This window comes from Chanodichthys erythropterus, chromosome 11 (genome assembly GCF_024489055.1).
Source record: "Chanodichthys erythropterus isolate Z2021 chromosome 11, ASM2448905v1, whole genome shotgun sequence".
In the NCBI taxonomy this organism is placed as follows: domain Eukaryota; kingdom Metazoa; phylum Chordata; class Actinopteri; order Cypriniformes; family Xenocyprididae; genus Chanodichthys; species Chanodichthys erythropterus.
Genome location: NC_090231.1, coordinates 48,791,327 through 48,803,622, shown reverse-complemented (window position 1 = coordinate 48,803,622; position 12,296 = coordinate 48,791,327). Strand labels below are relative to the sequence as shown.

Genomic DNA, 12,296 nt, shown 5'->3' with positions numbered 1-12,296 from the left:
CATGTTTTTTTCTGCACACAAACACACAGGTTATTCACTAAGCAACCACAATCCAGATGTTAAATGTTCTTAAATAGCACTGTGCCATAAACATTCAATAGGTGCATCACAATTCATGTACTTATGCAATGTTCTATGCTATTTTATAATGCAAGTAGTGTGTATTTCATTTTTAAACCTGTATTCCTTTTATAAGTGAAGTATGTACAGTAGTTTCTGTGACACTAGTGGCACCTAGTAGAATTACAAAAATAAAGCATACTTTGAAACACCCTTTTGAAAAACACAAATTTTACTCTGAGACCCCCCCTTGAAATGCGATTGGGCTAGTTTTGAGGATCAATTGGGTGGGTTTTGGTTTGAAAACCTGGCAACCCTGACCTTGATGCCTTCCTACCTTGGAATGTATCCCCCGAAAGCAGCATTTTTAAGATTTCAGATGCAACCTTTGTCTAGAGCGAACGTAAGCGTCTCACTTATAATAAGACCCTAACGTGTCTGCACTAGGTGCAGTTTTTGAAATTGCACACAATTGTTTGAGGCTGTTTACACTGGACACATCAAAGTAAACTGGTACATTTGTCTTTATGAATGGGGACATGATGATATTGTATTGAAGTGTCTATCGTAGCATTCACTACACTGTTCACTTTGACATGTTCATGACCTGTTAAATCTTTGATAGTCTAAATGCAGTGACATTTGGCTTGCACTCCTGTACCCGAAGTTGAATGTCTTTTGCCATGTAACGCTTTCGTGATGGTCCCACACTAAAATAGCCACACCCCAAACTCACGTGATAGGTTGAGCTGGAAAGTGATTGACAGATCAGAGCTGACCACTCTCAATGTTTTGATAGTGCCTGGGGGCTCAATGTTTGCTCTTTTGGAGGAAATAAATCCATAAATGGCATACTAATAGTTGTCAATCAACAATAAACTGAGTTAAAATTGAATTAATGTGAAAAACGAAATAACGGTACTTGACTGTATCCATCGATATTAATTTAACCGGTAACCAGGTTACTCTGGTGAATGAGAACAGCATGTTGGTATCTGATAAGATGAAAATGCACCTATTTTCTCCACATTTGTGGCTGTGAATTTTGTGGGGGTTTTATATGACAGGTGGTTTGCTATAGTCCTTGGTCAGGGTAGATGCCATATTGAATTTTATGTGGATAAAAATGAGGTTGTGAGGGACTGACCTAGATTCCTTACAATGGCAGTGTGTATAAAGGTCATAGATCAAAATAACTTTCAAAACTCAAAACTTTCATAACTGTTTTTTGAGTTTTGATCTACTAAAAATGTATTGGAAAGATGTTTTGTTATCTGAACAATTGTACAATCCATTGAACACACTGTACTTCTATCCCTATACTGCTTTGTTTTCATTTGTGTCTAAAAATATATATGACATTTTAGCATTTTTAATGTATTTATGGTTAACACATTACATTATTGGCAGTTTATTTTATGTTTTTTTATTTATTTTTTTTAAATTATGAATATTTTGTTAGAGCTCTGCCCCTCTGTCTATATAAGCCACACCTGCATAAACCATTTTTTTTCAAAGTATATAGTAAAACGCTATAGCAATAATCATTATATAAATAAAATAAATAAATGATAAATAAATAATAATAATAATATATTTTTTTCACAGTGTGGACATGGACTCTGGGCTCCACACTAAGTTTTTAACTAACACCACTACAATAAATTAGTTAATTAAAAAAAAATAAATAAATAAAACAGTTTTTTGTTATTTTGATGTGACCTACTGCTTCCAAGTAGTTAGAAACATTATTTTTCTTTTGGTCTCAAAATTAGAAGATTTAAACAATTGATTTTTCAATACTGCAGCAATAACTAAAACCTATCTATTGTAACTAACCCTATCTATTGTGAGTACAAATATCTAATGACATGTAAACAGTTGCTAATTACAAGCAATAAGACAAATAAATACAATAGATCAAATATATTGCCTACAAATTGAATGAACCAGTTTTTCAGGTAGGTCAACTATGAAATACTACAGACATTTAATAAAGGAATCAAATGTGAAAATAAAACACTGCATATTCTACACTGTGTAAATTAAATATGCATTGATTCTAATTGAAGCTACTAAGTTGTTCAGTCAAGATCGGTGAGTTGTTTTTCTCTTTGTTATTTTGTTGTTTGATTAACATTAATGACACAAACAGCAGCAGGTGTTAAGACACTTTAAGACTTAATGGACAGTATATTGACACCGATTTACCGCCCCACACCCCTCCTCCCAAACTTTTTAGTTTAACCTAAGACAAACGACTGTGTTTACATGAATACCCACCAAGACATTTTTGTGTGTATTTCACTGTGTATAAACATATTAAGATGCGAAAGGCATGCACACTTCAGGTTTATGCGCCGTCTCAGACAGCGTGCAAGTACCGAATTCAATTGTCTTTTGTGTCTTATTGAGCTTGAACAATTTAAAATCACTTGAACATTTAAACTGGCAAGACTTAAAGGGTACAAAAACACACACAGTTTCTGCCAATCTCATGTTAATCTTGAGTACCTATACAGTAGTATTGCATCCTTCAAATCTCTGAAAAGTCTTTAGTTTTGTCATATTTTTAAAATATAAATACGCTGTACCGACTCTTTCCGAAAAAAGCTGAACTCCTGGAGGTGTGCCTGCCGTGGGCAGAGCTAAAGAGCCACAAGCATGTGCAGCTTTTGCATAGCGATTGTCTGCAAGCTGCGACATCATTATAAATAAAAAGGGAACAAAAAGTTCATGTTGTTTACATTATATGCACTCGCGCACCGATTGCAGCTGCAGTGAGGACCATCTCGAAATGTATCCAAATCTGGAAGGTGTGTATTTGGCACAGAAATACTTTGTCATACATCCAACTGTTTTGAAACTTTGGCCATGTTTAGCATGAGAATGCAACTCTTTAACAGTGTACACAAGTCAGAATGCATGAATTAACAAAATTAACACCAGAGATTTTTTTTTTCTTTGCTAGCCATCATTTCTATTTCACATATAACGCAGCTCGCAGACACCGAACGTGTCACAGATTGATGATGTAAAACCCCAACTCTAATTTTAAAATAAAAATGTGTGTGTGTGTGTGTATCAGGTCGTGATGCCGGCATTCTTTGTGTGTCTGGCTCTCATCTTCTCTCTGATTGTTCCTCCATTTGTGGAATATCCCAATCTGGAGCTTCAGCCCTGGATGTACGGTGCTCCACAGAATACCTTCTACAGGTGAGCATGTTAAATTAGCACCATGTGCCACCATATTATTGAACTATATAACTAACAAATGTATTGCTTATTGTTAGAAATTAATAATTGTTAATTAATAATTATTGTTATAAAATAATTTTATTGTATAAGTAAAGTTATAAAAATATAAAGTAGCAAAAATCTGTTTTCAACATTAATAATAAGAAGAAATGTTTCTTGAGCAGCAAATAATCATATTAGAATGATTTTTGAAGGATCATGTGACACTAAAGACTAGAGTAATTATGCTGAAAATTCAGCTTTGATCACAGGAATAAATTACATTTTCAAATAGAAAACAGTTATTTTAAATTGTAATAACTTTTCACTATATTACTATTTTTACTGTATTTTTAATCAAATAAATGCAGTCTTGGTGAACATAGGACACTTAATCTTACCAACCACAAACTTTTAAAGGTAATTAATTGTAAATGGTGACTACATTCGGCACACAAACTTTCCCTGGTTGATAACAAATCTTGTTTGTATGTTGTAGTTTTGATGATCCTGGTGTAGATCAGGTGAAGAGAGTGACAAATGCTCTGCTCACTTCACCGGGATTTGGAACACGTTGCATGAGCACCAACCCCATACCGTGAGCAACAAACACACACATTTATTACACACAAAAGTGGTGTGGTGTAGCAGCTGACCATGCGTTTCCTGTTCCTACTTCAGTAAATTACCCTGTAACCCTGCGGGAGGCACTGATTGGTTCACTCCTGCGGTGGATCCGTCCGTCAGTGAGATATTTGAGAAGGGTAACTGGAGCATGGAGAACCCGTCGCCTGAATGCCAGTGCAGCACACCGCAGAGGAGCATCATGCTGCCGGACTGCCCGCCTGGAGCCGGGGGTTTACCACCACCACAGGTCAGCCACACATTAGCAATCTCATCGGCCTGGATTATGAAACATTTAAATTAAGGTGCCCCTGTTATGCTATTTTAAAGTTCTTGAATTTATTTTGCAGGTCTTTTACAATAGTTTTACATCAAAAAACACTTTCATTTTCTCATCATACATTGCAGCATCAGCTCTTTTCTCACAGTGTCTGAAACAGATCAAGGATCTGGTCTTTCTAAACCAATCCTTTCCAAGAGCCTCCGCTGCTCTGATTGGTCAGGTGGCCCAGGCTTTTGTGATTGGTCAACAGCTTAAAGCGTGTGTCGGAAACCAAACCTCCATTACCATATCTAAATTTCAGCTCTTCCTAAGCTCTTGATACACAGTGATATGAACAGTAACAATTGCGTTGGTTTTACCATATCAATTCCATGCTGAGTCCTCATCCTTTGGAAGTGCATCAAAGTAGACTTGCTTTGGCAACACAGGAAACAGTATCTTCTCGTCATGTCGACAACACAAACAAAACTTTTCCAGGCCAGTGAAGACCATAGGCTGGCATTATGTAGATTTGTTACAAACCTGTGTAGGTTAGTGCAGGAAAAAAGACTGGAATTCCTGGTGACTTGTCATGCACTTTGCAGACCTTTTACATTGTCAAACATCTATATTACACACTACATGAAAGGTAATATCCCAATTAAAATGAATATAATACATGCATTAATATATAAACCTTTAAAACTTTAAAGCTTTAAAACAAGTTAAGCTTACATGTATTCTTTTGAGGTCTTTGTGAAACTATATTAATTATAAGGCCTATTTGCTTGATTCACATGCATTGATATAGTCAGATATTTTCATTCAGTTGCCTTCTCAAACTTTCACTGCAGCAGCAGTGTTTATTCCTGCTTTTAAAATGCATTTAATTTCATGATATTTTTCATAACGATCTCTTAATCTTCCGAAGAGAAGTGAATTGCCCGGCTCTCTCACGAGATGTGAATCAAACGGACGCTCTCCATCTTCCATGCTGTTTGCCGGATGTGTCACACTTTCAGGGTTAATTACAAACTCTGGATTAAACGAGAAAGTTTATACCAAGCGTTGTGAGGCCGTTGAGCCTGATCAATCCAGGTTGGATTTATATAGATTTGTCAACTCCAAACTTTGAAACTCAGAGTTTGTTCAACTAGCTTCATGCAACAGGCCTCTGATCTAACAGTTTTACAGCATGATTCATCCTGGTGATCTCATAACTCATGCATGCATACCATATGTATACATTTAGTTTGTAACATCTCACAGACTACACAGTTCTCTCTGCGACTGTCGTATCAGCAGATATGCAAATCACTCCTCCACAACGCTGAGTTTAAACTTAGAATCTCTTCTGATTCTCTCTCTCGGTAAACAAGTTTTGTCTGAGTATATACTGCTGAAAACACACACATACACGCACACGCTGAGCTGACCCAGTTTGCAAATATTTACATTTTACTGAGCTCTGATTTTTGAGCTTCATAAGTAAAGTCCTAAACACACAGAAGATGTTTTGTCTTAAAACATAAACATGGATGTGTTCAGATGATGGAGGCATTTTTGATGCCTCAGGGTTTCAGATACATCAAATGCTGCTTTAATTAGATCAGCAGCAAACACAAACACACACATATGAAGTCCCTGAAGTATTAGGTGTGAAAAAAAAAATCTCAACTCTATTTCTATGTTATTTACTTTTTCTGATGTGTGTAACAGCACAAAAACTGGTTATTTGGCAGAAAGTCTTTGACCGTGGTTCGTCAGGTCTCCTCCCTTTACTATCAAATGATCAATAAAAAATTAGACGTATTACTAGAGATCAGCTTTCTGTAGAGAAAACAGCCAGTTACAACTCCTTTTTTGTACAGCCTACCGAAGTTATTGAAAAGTTAAGAATAATAATATATTTCAGGTTGTACTGGCCAAAGTACAACTTTGCGTGTTCATTACTTTTTGCAAGTGTTACGCTGACAATCAATGGCAGACCACTTTTGTTTATGGCAGTGGTGTAGTCTAGTTTTTTTGTAGTGAGTATACTGTGATTTTTCCCTCCCAGCCTCATACTTAACTGTCCCAGAGCAACACCCCATAAGCACCACCACACTCACTAATGCATATAGTATGCATCTGATCTAGGCTACATATTATTGAGAGCATTCTGAAAGACTGCTAATGTGTGTTTTATCAAAATGTCAATTTATTATAATCAACAAAAGACTTTAACAGCCAATTACATTTACAGCTGAAGAGACTCTGGACTGATTTTCTACTGTTTAGTGTCAATCACCATCTAACTGAGCCAGTTAAGATAGCCTTAGATGTTATATGATTATGGTCCCTGGTGCATATTTTATCAGCTGGCAAGTTTCATTGCACAATTAAGGGTGCAAGTTGCAACTATTATTACACTATAAAAAATTTTTTGGTTAAAAACAACGTTAAAAGGTGGCAAAAGTAATTGGGTTGTTTTAACCCAGCGGTTGGGTTAAATGTTTGCCTAACCTGCTGGGTAGTTTTATTTAACCCAACTATTGTGCAAACATTGCTGTATTGCTTGCTTAAAATAACCCAAAATATGTTGGAAATTAACATTTATTAATATTAAATATAATAATTAAACAATAAACATTTATTAAATTATTAATACAATTATTATTGTTGCCTGTAGTAATTGTGTCTGATTTTCAATTTCCAACCTATTTTGGGTTGTTTTTAACCCAGCATTTTTTAGAGTGTGGGAATAATGGAAAGATGGGTTATCAGTATGTCACATGTAGGGAAAACACCCTAGGAAGTAAAATTAGCTCAAATGAAATATTTAGGGAATTATAAAGAGTTGTTTAGATTACGACCGAGCAACTGATTCGTCCAGCGTTCATTTGCTCGAGCCGTAATAAGCTCTTATAACGGATATAAATATCCAACAATCGTGAAAACACTGATTAGAGCACGGTAACTTGATCACAGTTTAAGACATTAAATCATAAAGCACATAATACAAGACACTTTCCTTTTAAAATCTACAAGAGATTTTATTTATTCTAACACAAACTAATCTAACACAAAGGCACGCACATACACACACACACACACACACACACATTCATACGCGTTGCAGTAAGAAGGAAATGAGAGAGAAAGAGTTTTGAAAGAGAGAGAGAGAGAGAGAGAGAGAGAGAGAGAGAGATCTGATTAACCGAATTCCTATCAATGCATTTCAAGGACCAGAACGAACCATGAATCATTCATTTATGCACCAGTTCAGTTTTCATCTGGAGGTACTTGCTTGCGTTGACTTAAAGGTGAATTTCCCTCGTCGTGCAGAGAGGGGTTTCCCAAGTCAATGATTGGTCCAGATCAGGTCTGTGTGGAACAATGAAGGAAGTCTCTTTGTCGCTGGAGTTGAAGCGGCAAAAGTCGTTGGTTAAACTTTGCGGCGAAACGTAGGACACGAGACTTTCAGCGGTAAAGGAAAATTAAGTAAAGAAAAGAAAAGTGAGTGAAGGTTGGATGGCTTGAATGAGCGGCTGGTCTGTTCTTCTTGTTAGGGGCCAAGCACCGAAGGTGCTTAGGCACCTATTGTTATTGTTGGCGTTCCGTACGCTTATTATTATTCTTCCGCTTCTTCTTCCGCTCTTGAAGTCTATGGCAGCCCATAGAACCGCTTGCGGGAAAGTTGTGAAATTTGGCACACAGTTAGAGGACAGTCTGACCTTTGTCCATAGCAAATTTGGAGTCTCTAACTCAATCCCTCTAGCGCCATCAGCTGTCCAAAGTTGCACTTATGTTTATGTTAATAACTTTTGAACCATAAGGGCTAGAAACAAAATTCTTTTTTCCTCTGATTCCTTGGGTCAAGACGAATCGATTGCACCATATGACGTCATTTTCCGTCATGAAAATTTTTCCGCCATTTTGAATTTTCTGAAAAACGTACTTTTCGAACTCCTCCTAGGCCGTTACTCCAATTTTCACGAAAATTGAACCAGATCATCTTCAGACCATGCCGACAAAATGTTATGGAATTCAAGTTGATTTCTCAAACCGTTTTCGAAAAACACGCAAACGAATTGTACGTAGTGCTTGCGAAAATAGACATAAGGCTGTATCTCCGCAACGCTTTATCGTATTCAGACCAAACTTGGTAACTGTCATCACAAGCATGACCTGAGGCAACATGCAGCGTTTCGGCGCAGCGCCACCTAGTGGTGCGGAGATATGAAAAATGGCTATTTTTACTTATAACTTCTGATGGGTTTGGCCAAAAATCATGAATTTGGTCTCGTTGGATTCGGGGAATCATGCCGAGTCGAATGATATCCAATTTTCCCATATTGGACATTTTGGCCATCGGCCATTTTAAATTTGGTGCTAAAATGCTGTATTTTACGAACGCATTAGCGTATCGTTATGAAACTCGGTATGGGTCATCAGCACAATGCCCTGAAGGAGCATACCAAGTTTAGGACCAGCGCCACCTTGTGGTCAAAAGTTATAACAAAATTTACAAAAATGCTAATAACTTTTGACTATATTAACCGATTGTAATGAAACTGTTTTCAGTAGATTCCTTGGGTCATGCTGAGAACATAGATATCAAACTTTCCATAGTCAGCTGAACTTCCTGTCCGCCATATTGTTTTTCTTTAAAAACCTACTTTTTCGAACTCCTCCTAGACCGTTGCTCCGATTTTCACCAAAATCGAACCGTATCATCTTCAGACCATGCTGACAAAAAGTTATGGATTTCAAGTCGATAAGTCAAACCGTTTTCGTATACCAGAGCAACGAATTTGAGGCATGATGCAAAAATGACTCTTGAAGCTGTATCTCTGCAATGCTTTATCATATTCAGACCAAACTTGGTATGTGTCATCACAAGCATGACCTGAGGCATCATACAATGTTTCAGCACAGCGCCACCTACTGGAGTGGAGATATGAAAAATGGCTGTTTTTGCTTATAACTTCTGATGGGTTTGACCAAAATTCATAAATTTGGTATGGTTCATCAGGACAATGCCCTGAAGGAGCCTGAGAAGTTTCGGACCAGCACCACCTTGTGGTCAAAAGTTATAACAAAATTGACAAAAATGCTAATAACTTTTGATAATATCTACCGATTGTAATGAAACTGGTCTCAATAGATTCCTTGGGTCATGCTGAGAACATAGATATCAAATTTGCCATATTCAGCTGAACTTCCTGTCCGCCATATTGTTTTTCTTTAAAAACCTACTTTTTCAAACTCCTCCTAGACCTTTGCTCCGATTTTCACCAAAATTGAACCGTATCATCTTCAGACCATGCCGACAAAAAGTTATGGATTTCAAGTTGATAAGTCAAACCGTTTTCGTATACCGGAGCAAAGAATTTGAGAGATGATGCAAAAATTACTCTTGAAGCTGTATCTCTACAATGCTTTGACATATTCAGACCAAACTTGGTACGTGGCATCACAAGCATGACCTGAGGCATCATACAGTGTTTCGGCGCAGCGCCACCTACTGGAGTGGAGATATGAAAAATGGCTATTTTTGCTTATAACTTCTGATGGGTTTGACCAAAATTCATTAATTTGGTATGGGTCATCAGGACAATGCCCTGAAGCAGCCTGAGAAGTTTCGGACCAGCGCCACCTCGTGCTCAAAAGTTATAACAAACTTGACAAAAATGCTAATAACTTTTTTTTCTAATTGCTCACTGCTGCTGTTGGTCTGATGCTCACGGCCATGTTGGCTGGCTTCTTGTGCCGTTTTTGTGCTTGGCCCCGTAATTGCTGCTTGCAGCTATATTTACTCCATTGTTCTTGGTACTCTGGTCATGGTTTCTCTTACCAGAACTAACCAAACCCAGTTCGTTTACTAACCAACTTCTCTCCTTCACTATCTTGCCATATGATCATTTAAACTTAGTTGTTTGTCACACCTCTGAGGAGTCTTGGCCAATCAGACATTGTCCTGTTTCAAGAGGGCCTTCCTCTGCCCCCAATAAAACATAAGTGTTACATCCCGGTCTGTCTCTGCTTTAGCAGAGTGCCATTTTAACATAATTGCTGTTAAATGGGATACAATACATTTTAAACAGATTTCATTCAAGTCAGAATATAGGAAAGGGAGAAAGAATCAAATTAAGTCCAAATAAGGCATACTTCCAGTCATTCAGTCAAGAGTTAACGCATTTACACGAATTGTGAGTGTTCTAAAGCCTAACTGTTTACAGGTAGTACTTGTGGACACATAATGCAAAATGTATGTAGTTAAAAGATGTTTGATAAGTCCGTTAAAATTGTTGGAACAATTTTGAAGCAGATTTATTTGTTCAACAGTCTCCTTGGCTTTCCTGTGAAGTAAGGAAACTAAAGGGTCTGGATTGTCTCTCTGTCTTCTTGGGTGACCCTTTGGTATGTCGCTTCTGCTATCAGCAAGCATGTGTCGTACAAGTAATCAGCCTGGCTTTATCTGCAGACGGACCGGAGCCGGAACCTCAATTCTGAATTAGAATTATGTTTTGAAAGAATCATCTGAATGATTCATTTGTCTGGTTCGTCCACAGTTCTTACACACAGTATCACCCCGTTTGGACTTTGTTTTCAGTTTTGCACCATTTCCTGCCAATCTGTCATCATAGTTATGCATTTCAATTCACTAACTTGCTCGATTCGATATCAGTTATTTTGGATATATTGTATATCAGGTACAGTTCATGGCAAATTTTCTCAAGAAAAAAAAAATTTGTATAATATACATGGGAATCAGTTGGTACTACATTAATATTGAAGGTTAAAATTAATTGTATACAAACTTGAATTACATTTATGGAATTTTTTATAAAAATAGTTATAATAGGCCTACTAACTTTAAAATTATTTCTACTCTAAAATTAGTTTTTTGAAATGTAAACATTTAAATGGTGGCTGTCAACTTGAAGGATTTATTCAAACATGCATAATATAATCTATTGAAGAACATTAAAAATTATAATTAATAGGTAATATGGTGTATATATTTCAACCTGGTCTCATGACGAAAACGTCCCCGTGGGCACGTACCAGTCGCGAAATACGTACCAGTGAGTACATATCACTGCAGTTTCGCTCTGAAATGTACACTGAGCAGCGCTAAAAGCGTGTTTTTGTTTTGTTTTTTGCCGGAGCAGATAATAGGGTGAATGCGGTACGTTTTTATGACGTTGCTTTTTAGTAGGGATGGGCGATACCAATCATTTTCTTTCCGATCCGATACCAAGTACTTTCGAGACAAGTATCGACGATATCGATACCAATAACGATACTCCAATTAAATATTTTCATGTGAGTGATTTTATGTTGTTTTTTGATAGCCATCATTAATATTAAATAAACTGCAATTGACATGATTCTTTTTTTTACATTTATTAAAAATACTGAACATTATTAATTAAATGAACAAAGATATCACTGTAGACTAAAAACAAAATATAACAAATATAACAAAAAAAATGTAACATGTCTCACAAACGTTTTCTCAATAATTGTCACGTTTCTACATTTCTTCCCTTTATAGGTTTTTGAGATGAAACAAAGTGAATGTTGACATTCTCCTCTTCAGCCTGTTTTTCTTTGACTGATCAAAATCTCTTGCTTTTGAAAAAAGTGTGGTGTATTGTTTTTTGACAAACGTCACACGAAGCTTCATTGTTAACTGGAGTGTAATAACTCCAGATTATGCTTCTTTTTCTTTCAGTCATGACCGCAGCCACGCACTCGTCTCCCTTTAAAATCCTGCGCTGTGCGTGCTTGCTTGTCTTTGACAGAGTGAGCGAACACTGTCTCGACAAGCAGAGATACAGCGGAAGATGTAGTTCCCATCGCCGTTCCTATTTAAGTTAATTGTAAATAAAATACGTACTAATATTATTAAAATATCCCAAAATCACAAAAAAAACAAAAAACAGATAGGATCGATACTTCCATTTGATAATCGATCTTTTTGATACCACGCCAGTATCGAAAGTATTGATACTTTAGGATCGATCGCCCATCCCTACTTTTTAGACGAATCGCCACGGTTCTCAATTTGACATTTGCGCTCCGTTTCGTTTTAAAATAACTTCCCACCGACGCCACGCCT

The 12,296-nt window shown here is 36.9% G+C and overlaps 1 protein-coding gene across 1 annotated transcript in view; it reads left to right on the top strand.

Moving 5' to 3' along the window:
* The window catches only part of LOC137030017 (phospholipid-transporting ATPase ABCA1), a 217,548-nt gene that overhangs the window by 137,995 nt on the left and 67,257 nt on the right, over positions 1-12,296 (top strand). The window contains exons 30-32 of the mRNA XM_067399929.1: positions 3,149-3,276; positions 3,797-3,895; positions 3,979-4,171. Coding sequence (XP_067256030.1) covers positions 3,149-3,276; positions 3,797-3,895; positions 3,979-4,171 — 420 coding nt within the window. The remainder of the gene's footprint in view (positions 1-3,148; positions 3,277-3,796; positions 3,896-3,978; positions 4,172-12,296) is intronic.